Below are 13,546 nucleotides of genomic sequence, written 5' to 3'. Positions count from 1 at the left end.
TGTGATAAAAGCACAGTTTTAACATCTAAGTACAAACCAGAACATCTGCTGGTCTTCAGTCGACGGATGAACGACGGCTAAATGTGAAGAGTCCGTTTCTGGACGCTGCTCTCAAACTGTGGGCGTTGGCCTCGGCGCAGGCGCACTGCAGTGTTTTCTGTTCATGCTGAGAATAAACTCTGCAACATATCAACAACGTAGCTCTGTGGATCTGTGCAAAGCCATTGCCTCAGTACATGTTGGACAAATTTAATGGAGACTTGTCTTCTCCTGTTTTGTGATTAATGTGTGAACTTTTCAAGAAGTGGCCGTTTTCCCAGCAGACGCGCACTCCAGGCTAGTTTCCATTACATATGTAAGCAGCAGAATGTGGCAAACCCCCCAAATTTTGTTATTTGTAAGTGCAGTAGATGGTTTGATATGAAGTAGTTATTGCACAGAGATGATTTTCTGTCATCAAATGCACGGCGTCACCAATGTTGGATGCTGTGTCAGAATTAAAACAGGGAGCAGAAAAACAGTGAGCACGTCTTGTTATTTGATATTTTCACCACTAGAAGGTAGTGTCGCGTGTGATCCAGGAACTATAATTCCAAAATATCGCGAGAGGTAGGTCTCCTCTCGCTTCATAAGGTCAGCTGATCATTTACTTCAGTGTGGTGAACATCAGCCTGTCAGTTTCAACCTAGCACGGAACGAAGTAGATCGACGCTGTGATACTGGTAAGATAAATGCTTCATTACTGTTATATGCATTTGAGCAAACAGTATTATTCATTCTGTGTGAGCTCATTTAAATAGTCTGAACGTTTGCCAGCGTAAGCGGCGTAACATGTATGTATGAGCTGAGTTAGTAGGAGACTAACGTTAGCGGAGGCTTTAGCTCGCATGCTAGTAACGATGGTAACTGAGAATATTCTAGACCCACCTGCTGCTAACGTTAGCTAGCGTCATGTTAGCATTAATAAACCACCCACAGGAGTCTTTTCTGATTCCTGACGTACGTTGGTCTGGTCTTATCCACTTTGATCAGTAGTAATCTGTTGTGTATTTCATTAGCTTCGGTTCTCCATTCAATAAAAAAAGGTCGTTGCATTGCGAAACTGACCATGGCTAGGTATGCTAATTAGCGTTGCTAATTTAGCGTTACATCTTCCACTTTGGCTAGAGGAAATGATAGACCCATCAGTTCATAAGTTCCCCGCATGATATTTCCTGTGACAGTTAGCCTTTTATGTCACATTGAAATGAACAGTTTCACTCTCTGAAGCCACAGAGTCTTCCTGGTTTGTTCAAAGAAATTAAGGTAACGCTGTGAAAAGAACTGGGATTGAGTTCAGTTGATCATATGTTAACGTTATTACCGAAAAGCAACCACAAAAAAAGAAATTTGCTAATTCCCATGAAAAGTTGACCTTCGACTTTGAGGATATTTTTTCAAAGACTGCATCTTTTCAAATGTGAGCTGTTAGTTGTTATAAGCTACAGTCACTTGAATATCTAATAAGAGTCACTTTGAATATGTAGCTTTCGGTGTTATTCAGTATTTCCTGACAGATAATCTGATGAATCAATAAAGAAAACAACTGTCATTTGCAGCCCAAGGAAGGGTTTGTAATATAGCACTGACTGCCAGGTTTTTAGTGTAGTCATGGTTCATGCTGATATGACTAGTCAGTGTTGTTTCATGATCTGACCTTGTTTTATCTCAAAAGAGCAATCCACACTCCCAAAGATGGCTGACACAAACCAACAAAGTCGCCCTCCCCAGCTAGGGCCTTTGGTAAGTTGGCTTTTTGACACACACAGAGGTGCATCTTAGAAATATTTCTCACTTTGTACAGTGCACTCTACTGATTCTACATACAGAGATGCTGGAGCAGTTTCATCATAAATGAAAGGATAATTTCAGTATTTGTAAACTTGGGCCCTGTTTTTGGCATATTTTCAGTCTAAATGACATCTAGGTACAAAGGGTTTTGGAACTGGTCCAGTAGGTCACTCCAGCCAGCAGCTGCAAAACAGGCTGCAGTGTAATCCTTTGTCACAAATGTCCTGGTCAGATGTCCACTAAAAGTGCTTATTTTTGTCACCAAGAGGCTCAGATTGTATTCTAGCTGTCTGATTACGTGATCGAAAGGATCCCCACAGAGATGGACCTTTTTGTCAAAGAGTAAGATCCCCTTTGTTTAACCAGAAACAGTTGTTGTATCTCTCTGTTCAAAGCTACCAGACTCTATCAACCAATACAGCAAATTTTAGCTCACAGAACACCAAAGTTGCTGGTCTACAGCTGCCTCAATTCGTCATTTTTAGAGCAGGAATGTGCAGAAATCCAAGGGTTCCATCAGCTCAAGTGTAGATATTTCCTCTTTTTAATCTTCTATCAGTGTAAACTGAATATCTTTTGGTTTTGGACTGTTGGTCTGACAAAACAGATGCAGATGTCACCTTGTAGTCTGGGAACTTGTGATGATCATTTTTGACAAGACCAAATGATTTATTGAGAAGGTAATTGGCAGAAAAGTCAATATTAAGATAATTCTTAATTGCAGTCCTGATAAATCTGACTCTTAGATGTTAGGATAATGGTGCATTTAGTCACTTTTCTGCCTCCTTCACACTCTGTATTCAGACCAGGCAGATTATGTAGAACCTGTTTGAAATATAAAGTTGGACTTAGACAAGCAATGTCAGCTGAAGGACCAGGTTCTTTCATGAGTTACGGCTGAGTCTTGTCTCCTGACTTCTGATGAAAGAGCGCCAAAATTAACTGCCAGATTGAATTAAGTTGTTTTCCAGTTTGGCTGATTTATGTTGATCATTGAGAGTACATGAGTCAAGGCCTGAGCCTTTCTGTAAACAGTTTTCAGTATGCACGAGAAAACAGAGGACCCATCCTTTTATTTTAAATGCCCAAATGTTAAAACAGCAAATCTTACCAGCTAACTGAGATGCAGCATCACAAGTGATGGAGCAGGTTCAACAACTCCTATGTGCCTTAAACTCCTGAATGTAGTTTTTTCTTTCTTCCACAGCAATTTTTAATGAGCAACAAGCTGGAAACTGCAATGTGGCTTTCACGACTCTTCACTGTCTACTGCTCTGTAATGTTTATTCTACCAATTTTGGGGTGAGTTCACAGTGTTTTACAACGTTTGCTTCATTGCAACGACAGCAATACACTGCTTTCACCATATTCTCCTTTCTCCCACCCTGAAAAGATGTCAGAATATTTGTGACTGCTTGTGTATTGCAGACCCTATGCAGCAGCTAACTTCTATCAGCGAGCCTTGTTAGCGAACGCCCTCACCAGTGCCCTTCGCTTGCATCAAAGACTTCCACGCTTTCAGCTGAGCAGAGCCTTCCTGGCCCAGGCTCTTCAGGAGGATAGCTGCCATTACCTGCTGTATTCACTTATACTGGTCAACTCCTACCCCATCACAAGTATCCTTTCAGCTCCAAATATGTTGTGTTCAAAACTTGTGAGATGGTTCATGTGGCGGTTTCCATCGCGTTCTTAACATTGTCATAAAGAGTGCCTGCTGGGACTGCATGACTGTTGTCCATATTTAATAGATTGAAATATTGAAGAAGGACTACTTAATCACTTTGAGTGCAGCAACAATTCTACTCTGTGGTATTATGTGGTACTTTGTGTTTGTCGTAAAATTCTCTGTATCACAGTCAGTGACTTTTCAGATTCTGAGCTCCATTTTCAGAAGCCCTTTAAGTAGGCGAGCGCCATATCATATTGCTCACAGTAATATGAGTATGATTTTCATTATTGAAGAAAATCAATGCATGATAATGGTAGTATTTAAACTATAGACGTAGTCATATTCTAGTGTTAAGAGCAGCAACAATCGCGCTGAAAGTGAAAGCAACATTGCTGCTGTCCACAGCGAAGGAGCACGACGATTTCAGCCGTGTGGAAGTCGTTTGTTTATCGAGATCAGATGTACAACAAAGAGTTTGAAACAAAGCAGAAAAACTAAATTGGCTCAGCATAACGATATCCAGTCTTTGGCAAGTTTTACTCCGTATTTCGTCATATTGTCAAGAATATCACTATTGCAGAAATACCCTGAAATATTGTGATGTTATTTTAGGGCCACACTGCCCACCTCTACCGTCAAGCCTCTTTTCTCTCATTACAGGCTGAATTTATTTCTTTTTTTCATCATTATATTCTTGCAAGGACAATTTATGAAGGCTTTCTGTGCTATCTCATTTATTGATTGTTTGAGTGCACTTCTGATTAGTATCACATCAAAGTACATGATGTATTGGCTTTCAAGAGGATTGAACATATTGCAAGTGCCACGAATTTAATCATTAAAATATATAAGCTTATCATTTACAGTTATGCAACCATAATAACTGCAGTGAACTGTCACTGGAGGTTTATTATCTGTCTTTCGATGTTGGTCCTTAACCTTGGTCTCCAGTGAGCATCTTCCCAGTCTTCCTCTTCTCTTTGCTCCATGCAACTACCTACACAAAGAAAGTCCTTGATGTGAGTAGAAGGCAGCAGTCACCTGCTGTGACTTTTAATGCCGTTAGTTAAAAATGTATGACAGAAAGCATTTTGCTGAATATTGTTTAACCCCCAGGTGTAAAATTGCCTCCAGCCAAATGGTGTTTTAATTATCTACTCAATCAACCAGCCATTGCTCAGAGACCCAAATTCAACCTTTAAATCTAATGAAGCAGATGATTGATAATGTGATTACCTTCACATTTACTTCTCTCATTTCAAGTAAACTCACTGAAAACTTGCTGCTTGCTCGCTGCAGCTTCGTTGGCAGCTTCTGATGTTTATATCTGTCTTTGCAGTCTATGGGCCCCAGCAGCCTGATGTTCATCAGAAACCTCCTGGACAAACTTACAGCCAATCAGCAGAACATCCTGAAGTTCATTGCCTGCAACGAGATCTTCTTGATGCCAGCCACTGTTTTCATGCTCTTCAGGTAAGCAAACACGGCCCTCAGAAGTGTTTTGTTTTCATTGTTATTGTCAAGAGACTTTGCAGATCCCCGCTGTAATGTTTTATTTATTGCATTGGAATGTTATTAAATTATCTACCAATATGTGGATCAGTGACACTATGATGGAATTACTGACAGTTTTCTGCTTATTCAGTCATCAGTTTATAAAACCTTATATTGCCAAAAATACTTGTGACAGAATATAAAGCACAAAACACACCATTTTTCTGGGTTGTGAAACGCTTTAAGGTCGTACAAAATTTAATCAAAAAGTGCACAAAAATGCAATTCTGTAAATCCCAGTTACCAAATTGTCAACATGAATCAGTCTTACTGAATTATATCTCAACTCCCAGAGCGTGTCGGCTTGAATAGTCGTCTCATGCTGATTATTTTCATATGCAGACTTTCAAAGCAACCTGCAGAGGTACAAAGAGGCCAGGTTGTCACTGTATTGGATTGCGTTACATTATACAGGTGTTCAGTTAGCTTGTTAGTGCAGTTTAGTATTAACCATGTTTTGAAAAGTGCTGAACAAATGCTTTTTAGTATTAATGTTATTGTTGATTATTACAACATTGAGCAATCTACATATGTGTAATGTCAGTTTTCACTTCTTTCTGACAGTGGCCAGGGGAGCTTGCTGTTGCCTTTCATTTACTATCGATTCCTCACTCTCCGCTACACATCCAGAAGAAACCCATACTGCCGGTAAGATGTTAAATGACACAGTGTTGTCAAAGGACAGACATTTATGTGAAGGATAATATACCACAAGGTAGTGATTACTGCAGAATCAGGGGTTAAGAAATTCTAAAGGTTTCTTTAGAATACGTTTTTTGCTGCTGCTTGCTGAAGTCATTCATCATTTGACTCGTTATTGAATAGTTTTTAATTTGTTTTACTTTATTGCAAATCATAATTAAAACACTAAAACGTATGGCATGTTTGAAGCCACTGAAACGTCTGTACCTAGCATCCACAGGAGCTGATATTTCAGCAGGACTGATGCTATTGGCCAACATTAGCTCATCTTAGACACAGTATATAACATGGTGTCATGGTGAAGCTGCTGCAGCCTGTCAGAGCACAAAGAGAGAAAATGCAAGATTAGACTTGAAGTAGCATGACCCAAGGAAAAATTATAAAGTGGAACCAAACCAGCACAACAATGATTTGATTAGAATCTAACAAATGCGCTGAAGTTGTTGATTCCAGTGATATAATCTGATGACGTAACACAACAGTCTGCTGTTCAGACATGAAAGACCTTTGAATGACTTTACGGGGCTTTCAGAGTGGACGATTAAACACATCTGTTTCCATCCCAGCACCTTGTTCACAGAGCTGCGAATTCTTCTGGAGCACTTCATCATGAAGCCTGCCTGCCCCGTCTTCTTCAGGAGGATGTGCCTCAGCAGTATCGCCTTCATCAGCCGTCTGGCCCCCACGGGGGTCTGATTACACCACATAAAAGTTCTGTTTGCTTTTATGTTGTGTTTTTTTTTTTTTTCCCCCACCATTTAGGATGTGACTTAAACTTTGATGGGGACAGACATTGCCATCAACAGAAGGAACTGTTTTTTGAATGTCAACTTTACAGTCTGTGCTCCAGCTTCTATTCGAGTACAGTTGAAGATCAGCCAGTAATGCACTGAAGTCTCACGGTGATATTTCTCTTCCCATCTTCTTAATGTGACCTCATTCAGGCAGTGGACGCCCCTCACGTTGTTGCGTTCACTGAATGGAGCGCAGGTAGACATCAGCTGTGTTCTCTGTGTGTCGGCGCTTATTATTTCCCTCGTCTTTATTTATTCATGAAGATTTCTTACTCTGTGATGAAACATTAACATTCTGAGATTAGTAACTTAAATGAAAATGCTTATATACATAATTAAAAATGTTCTTTTTTTAATAGTCATGTGATGCTTGGATGGATGGAGGATGAGGTTTGTTTGCAGTTTCTATGTAGTCCAATTTCTTTTTTTATGTGTATCTGATGCTCTGATTTGTCTAAATGCCTAACTTTAAATGTGTTCCATCAACGCCATCAACTCACTCCTTTAACAGCATCCACAATCTATGTAGGTATGATGTCAAAATGGGTGTTGAATGAAGAGAGAATCAAAATATCTGCTGTATTTTATAGAATATTTTAAGGTACCAGACGTTTTGCTGCGGGACTCATTTGAAGTGAGTTGCACAATGCATGTCATGTTTCTGAAAGATTTATTAATCTCGTCTGTCAGATTGGAAACTCTTGAATTTGTTTCTTTGTAGTTTTCTTGCTTAGCGCATGCTGATTTTTTTTTTCTTCCATGTTTAATGTTTATTTGCCTACAGACAAACCACATTTTTATGACAAGAATAAAATGATCTCTTAATTAAACCAATAAAATATTAAAGAACAGTGATGTGGTTTGTGCTTATATTTTGTTTTATCTACTATAGTTAATTTGATCAACTAATTTTACACTAGTGAACCACAGTATCTGCTATGTTTAGATATGAATATACATTGATGATAAAGTGTTTGTCTTGATCAAAATATCTTCTGAGAGGAGAAGTTTCATCTGAACTTTAAAATAAGCTTCCCAAACAACCAAAACTCAAAGTCAATTTACTATAATTTCATTATTATGAGAGAATAATAATTAACAGCTTTCAACTCCATCTAATTCTTCAAGGATGTTAAAGTGTAGCGCTTATGATACAGACAGCGCTCAGTGGAAGGCGTCAGCCAATCAGAACACAGCTACAATTCCTGGTACTAACTCTTATCCAATGGTGTAACAGCTTGTTTCGGCTGGCAGCGTCGCTAGTGGCAACGCGTTCAGCTGTACTCAAGTGTTAGCCTGCATAGGACGTTTATGCCTAATATTCGCTTTAAAGGGGAGTCCAAGTCCGTGTTTCAACACATACAGACAGTGAGTTGCTTCCGGTGTCTTCTTGGCGCTCAGTAACGTTACATGTTGTTACAGATGACTTCTGTGCATCACAGCAGACAGTTGGCGTGCCAATAAATCGTGTTAGCCAATTAGCTTGCAAGCTAACGTTAGCACGTCGAGCTAATCTCCTTGCGTTAGAAAGTTAATCCCAGTCTCTCTAAACCATTGTTACCGTGTTGTAATTCGTATGGAAAACTGGTGAACAAGTTGTGAATGACAGATGGCTGAGGTGGACAGCAACTAACGATTCCTCCAGTTTTATCACCGGACAACTGGAAGATTATCTTTTTATTCCTCCTAAAATAAGACATCCAGTGGAGAACGACGATGGAAATCCACCTAAACCGAGCGGATTACATACAGGTAAGATAAAGTACTGTCGGTGGTTTGTTTGGTTTATGTTGCTCATCTAGAGGTCTACATCTAGATTTTGAACATTCAGACATTCAACATATTGCTATACAAAAGTTGCTTCCCTCAAGTGACGGTTTGGTTTTGGTTTTTTTCCTCTGTCAATTTTTGTCCTAATAAAATTGCCTCTGCTTTGTCCTCACAGGTCGGTGTGACATCCCAGAAAACTATGAGGCTGCTTCCAGCACTGGGAAAAAAGGCAACGCAGAAGGTGTCGTTAATGTGTCGGAACAACGCCTGTACCTAACATTAACATCAGAGTTTGTAGCAGTGTGCTGTCTTGTGTCATACATGGATCATCATGGTTGGTGGTTGTTGTCTCTTCGTTTCAGGTTGCTATTGCTGATCATGATGGTATCCTGACGTGTTTTGGGATGAAAAAAGGAGAAGCAGTGGTGTGTGTCCCGGTTAAGATTTTCCTTTCCGCAACCCACGGCCAGTTGGATCTTAACGTGTATAATTTCAGTTTCTAATGGCAAGAAATTTGACTCTCTGTTTCAGCCCGTGTTTAAGACGCTTCCAGGGCAGAAAATAGCCAGAATGGACCTTGGAGGAGCCGCGGGAACTCCACAAGAAAAGATCTTTGTTTGTTCTGGCTCTCAGGTCCGAGGATTCACCAAGAAGGGCAAGCAGTTCCTCACCTTTGAAGCCAACCTCACTGAAAGCATTAACGCCATGTAGGAACCACTCCTCCCCTTTTTAAGTGACTCACGCTGCTTGATCGACCCGCAGAACTGCGTGACTTTCACTGTACTGAGTGGTGGCGGTTTTCTCTTTTGCAGGCACGTCTCAGGCGCTGACCTTTTTGTGTGTGCAAGTTATATCTACAACCACTACTGTGACTGCAAGGACCAAGACTATTACCTCTCTGGAGACAAAATCAATGACATCACATGTTTGTCCTCAGAAAACCTGACGCGCCTTGTCCCGGTGCTGGCGTGCCAAGATCGGGTTCTCAGAGTCTTGCAGGTAAACCAAGACTGTTCTGGTTTTGATACATAGGTTGTTCCACCTCAAGCTATTAGATGAGATTTATTATTCTCTGTTCTATTTTTTCATCCTGCAGGGATCTGAGCTTGCCTATGACGTTGAGGTCCCTGGCCCTCCATCTGTCCTGGAACTGTACAACAAAGATGGAGGCAAGTTCACCTCCCAGTGTGCTGGGAACAATAGAACATTACACGGCTTTATACAGGACAGGTATGGCATAATGTCAATGATTTCTGTACAGGAGAGGAAATCCTTTATGGAACCACAGATGGCAAAATAGGATTGGTCCAGATCAGTGAGCATTCAGCTGCGACCAAATGGGAGATCGACAATGACAAAAAGAAAGGAGGTACGTTGGTCACATGACCATACAAGGTTTTGTTGTTTTAAGGATCTTCTAACATCTTACATTTACACTTGTCTGTCTCCCATCAGGAATTCTTTGCATTGACACTTATGACATTATTGGAGACGGAGTTAATGACATCCTGGTGGGCAGGGATGATGGGACGGTTGAGGTCTATGGTTTCAGCAACTCCAGTGAGCCCACATTACGCTTCGAACATGTGAGTTAATGTGGAGAATTTATTCTAACTTTTAGCTTTCAAATGCAGAGGAACCATATTAAGTAGAAAAGGTGTGTCCACATAATAAACTGTAAAGTTCAGCCACAGATTCAAATTTGATTTTTTATCCTTTTTGCTTCAGTGTCATGCAGCCATACTGCGCTGTATTCATACTGTTCACCTTCATTTTATAAAAGCCAAGCTTGTATGTCTGTTAAGGGCTTTTTCATACTCAGATCAATTCAAGTTAATGCTCCTGAAATTACAAGGAAATTATATCTTCCATTTTTCTGAGATTAAATAGTATTAGTTATATTTTCTCTGTACAATGATATTGATACCTTGTTGGCCTTTTCCTAGATAGCCAAGTCATTTTTTGTATTGGATGATTGATACTTGTCATTGATAACTTAAGTTTCCTGTCTCTTCTGACTTCAGGTGTTGTCAGAGAGTGTGACTTCCATCCAGGGTGGCTGTGTGGGGAAGGAGTCTTATGATGAGGTCCTGACTGCCACGTACACAGGTTAGATAAATAAATGAATTCAAAACAGTGTACCTAGCGAGATACAGTATTTTCTTGCACTGTATGACATTAGTAGGTTGCTTAAAACCCAATAGTTAATCTTAAAAAGTGAAGTAGTGGAAGGAAATCTGACATGCACAGCATGTATTACTGTCATTACCTTTTTCAGGGTGGGTGACTGGTTTGACCACTGAGCCCCAGAAGGCAGAAGCCGGCCCTGGAGATGAGATCAGGATGAGTAAGGAGACCCAGTCTAAAGTAGAAGCACTCAGGTATCAGCGTTTTCATCATGCGATATGTTCTTGTACCTTTAATGTGCTTGACTTGCTGTGTAATGGTTCAGGTGTGAGTTTCAAACAGATCTGTTCTGCAATCAGCCAAGTTGTTCCCCTCCAGGGCAGAGCTGGAGCAGCTGCAGGTCAAAGTCCTGCAGGGCCGCGAGCAGTACCAGCAGACCTCCCAGTCAAGCACAGCCGTCTCTGCTGTGCCCGTCTTCAGCATCAACGACAAGTTCACCCTCTGCCAGGATGACGCCAGCTACAGCCTCACTCTTGAGGTGCAGACTGCCATCGACAATCTACTGCTCCAGGTCTGCTCATTAAAAAACACCTGTTGTTACAACTTTGGGTAACAGTAAAACTACAGACTATCTAATAATGTATGAGTCATACTCTTGATGCCATGTTGCAGACATAAACATGTAAAATGTAGCTTAAAGAGGAATCTCCTGTGCAGAGTGATGTCCCCATAGACCTGCTGGATGTGGATAAGAACTCAGCTGTCGTCAGTTTCAGTGAATGTGATTCAGAGGTGAGCTGTGTAACGTCTTTCTGCTCAGGACAAACATACTGTAAAAACAAAGTCACAAACCTGCTGTTGCTCCTGGACCCTGAACCCTGACCCTGACTCTCTTACTGTGTTTCCAGCAGCCTAACGGGAACTTCCTACTGGCCACATACAGATGTCAGGCTAACACTACCAGACTTGAGCTCAAGGTAATGCTTCTTTCATGAAAAGCTTAAGTACCAGAGTGGGCTTTCTCTTATCTGACTATAGATGCTTTGATCTCACAGACAGTATTCAGCAGTGTCAAAGTAGAAAGAGTCCTGTACAAATGTATAGCTTTCACATATTCATTAACAGCAGCCCATTTCATTTGCTCAAACTATTTGATGATGCAGTGCAGTAAGATTATGTGTTTCATCCATGATAAATGTCACGTTAGGTGAGGTCCATCGAGGGACAGTATGGGACCCTGCAGGCTTACGTCACCCCCAGACTGCAACCCAAGACATGCCAGGTCCGCCAGTACCAGATCAAACCTCTGTCCCTCCACCAGCGGACACACAGCATAGACCAAGACAGGTAACAGCTCAACTCATCAGTCCCACTATTGTGGTAGCCTGCTTTTAGACTTCTGCCACATCAGATCTGTTCAGAATGAATTAAGTGAAATGAAAAGGCAATTCAGTTTTGATGATAATGTTACTGGGATGGTTGATTCAGGCTGGATTTGGTATCATCCGTCAGTTTTTCACTCATGATTTTGACTCTTTGTCTCTCTGTCTGTCACACAGGCCCATGAACAGGCTCAGTCTGGTGGGACAGTTCAGTTTTGCTGAGATCCACTCCTGGGTGGTCTTCTGTTTGCCAGAGGTGCCCGAGAAAACACCAGCGGGAGAGAGCATCACTTTCTATTTCCATAACACTTTTCTCGGCACACAGCTTGAAACCACCTACTGGTAAATACTAGCACAGAGCCGAAGGACTCTTCTAGGATTGCATATAACTCTGTAGAGATTGTAAAATAACCAGCAAAGGCTTTTGAAATTTCATGTCCTGTCTGTTCGCCTGGGACATGTTTTATTTATGTTTTATGTTTTTTCCACGGTTCATTTCGAATTTGCAGTGGGTGTTCGTGTTGGAATCTACTTGGAATCAAACATGCTTTTTCTCTGAATTTGTAATTTTTTAGCAAAGGAGAGGGTCATTTCAGGTCAGACAACATCTCTACCATCTCCATCCTGAGTGATGTTCTCTCAAAAGAAGCTACCAAGAGGAAAATCAATCTGAACATTTCATATGGTAGGTGTGTTGTTATTATTTCAGTGTTTGCTGACAGTTTTTCGAGGGAATAATACCTAATAAATTAAATGTATCTTTTTTGGTTGTTTGTTTATCTTCCAGATATCAATGATGACTCTGTGAGCCACACCCTGAAGATGATACATCCAAAGCTGGAGTACCAGTTGTTGTTGGCTCGAAAAGTTCAACTTATCGATGCACTCAAAGTTAGTTTTGGTTAAAAGCTGTTTCAGTACATTCACTGTGTCCCACCTCACCCATTCTCTCAGGGCTGATGACAGTTTTTTTAAGTGTTTATGTTCACTTATTCACCTCCACCCCACTTCCTCTCTGATTGGTAGGAGCTTCAGGTTCACGAGGGGAACGCTGACTTCCTCATCCCAGAGTATCGCAGCATCTTGGACGAGTCCGCTAATCTCCTCGAGGAGTACAAGAAGCAGCCGGCGCACCTCGAGAGGCTTTATGGTGTGATGCTATCATGGCATTTCATAACACTTCACCTTCTTTCAATGCATTTTTTGCTTATTTATTTCATATTCGTCAGCAAAACTGCAAGATACAATTTACCAAAAGATACCCAAAAGGAAATTTCCACAGAATGAGCCCCACATTATGCAGTAGAGCTTGTTGGCAACTCATATTTACATGAATATTTTTCTTTTCTTTCCTTTAGGAATGATCACAGACCTCTTCATTGACAAATTCAAGTTCAAAGGCCAGAATGTGAAAACCAAGGTGTCCTCATTGCTGGAGATACTCGATAATTATGACTTAAACTCTCTGTTAAACTTTTTCAATGAGGTATGATGATATGTAGATCAGAGAGTAAATACATGTCTTTATTTATGCTATTTTTGTATTGTAAATATCAAAGTTTTGTTTTATGGTAGTTACTAACAGTGTCTGTCATGTTGTCATATTGTCATTTAGATACTGTTTGTGCCACTTATGGTGTACAACATTTAAATATTCGTAATGTCTTTTGATAGCATCCAAACATGAGGAGAGGTTATTAATAAACCGCTACAAGGTT

At 40.6% G+C, this 13,546-nt stretch overlaps 2 protein-coding genes across 2 annotated transcripts; both read left to right on the top strand.

The window, feature by feature from the left end:
- The first annotated feature begins 642 nt into the window (after positions 1 to 642).
- tmem33 (transmembrane protein 33) lies at positions 643 to 7,400 on the top strand. The gene is made up of 8 exons (XM_076739875.1): positions 643 to 722; positions 1,715 to 1,782; positions 3,038 to 3,132; positions 3,259 to 3,446; positions 4,451 to 4,518; positions 4,839 to 4,972; positions 5,618 to 5,701; positions 6,322 to 7,400. Exons 2-8 carry the CDS (start codon positions 1,735 to 1,737, stop codon positions 6,449 to 6,451), a joined length of 747 nt encoding a protein of 248 aa, XP_076595990.1. The 5' UTR covers positions 643 to 722; positions 1,715 to 1,734; the 3' UTR covers positions 6,452 to 7,400.
- A 410-nt stretch (positions 7,401 to 7,810) lies between these two features.
- On the top strand, positions 7,811 to 13,546 carry bbs7 (Bardet-Biedl syndrome 7). Its single transcript, XM_076738325.1, has 19 exons — positions 7,811 to 8,301; positions 8,495 to 8,560; positions 8,682 to 8,744; positions 8,851 to 9,026; positions 9,132 to 9,318; positions 9,416 to 9,488; positions 9,581 to 9,688; positions 9,775 to 9,905; positions 10,344 to 10,428; positions 10,598 to 10,700; positions 10,825 to 11,017; positions 11,164 to 11,238; positions 11,355 to 11,423; positions 11,654 to 11,793; positions 12,006 to 12,170; positions 12,404 to 12,513; positions 12,616 to 12,719; positions 12,855 to 12,978; positions 13,187 to 13,546. The coding sequence occupies exons 1-19, from the start codon at positions 8,266 to 8,268 to the stop codon at positions 13,318 to 13,320; spliced, it is 2,142 nt and encodes a 713-aa protein (XP_076594440.1). The 5' UTR covers positions 7,811 to 8,265; the 3' UTR covers positions 13,321 to 13,546.

This window comes from Chaetodon auriga, chromosome 9, assembly GCF_051107435.1.
Source record: "Chaetodon auriga isolate fChaAug3 chromosome 9, fChaAug3.hap1, whole genome shotgun sequence".
Lineage (NCBI taxonomy): Eukaryota > Metazoa > Chordata > Actinopteri > Chaetodontiformes > Chaetodontidae > Chaetodon > Chaetodon auriga.
The sequence above is the reverse complement of the archived record's forward strand: the minus strand, read 5'-3'. Positions and strand labels throughout refer to the sequence as shown.

Excerpts from the sequence above, each read along its gene's own strand:
- tmem33 (XM_076739875.1), top strand. The coding sequence starts at position 1,735 with ATGGCTGACACAAACCAACAAAGTCGCCCTCCCCAGCTAGGGCCTTTG. Across the intron at positions 3,447-4,450 it reads CAACTCCTACCCCATCACAA|TGAGCATCTTCCCAGTCTTC; the intron begins GTATCCTTTCAG and ends CTTGGTCTCCAG. Across the intron at positions 4,973-5,617 it reads ACTGTTTTCATGCTCTTCAG|TGGCCAGGGGAGCTTGCTGT; the intron begins GTAAGCAAACAC and ends TCTTTCTGACAG.
- bbs7 (XM_076738325.1), top strand. The coding sequence starts at position 8,266 with ATGGAAATCCACCTAAACCGAGCGGATTACATACAG. Across the intron at positions 8,561-8,681 it reads GAAAAAAGGCAACGCAGAAG|GTTGCTATTGCTGATCATGA; the intron begins GTGTCGTTAATG and ends TCTTCGTTTCAG. Across the intron at positions 10,429-10,597 it reads CCTGACTGCCACGTACACAG|GGTGGGTGACTGGTTTGACC; the intron begins GTTAGATAAATA and ends TACCTTTTTCAG.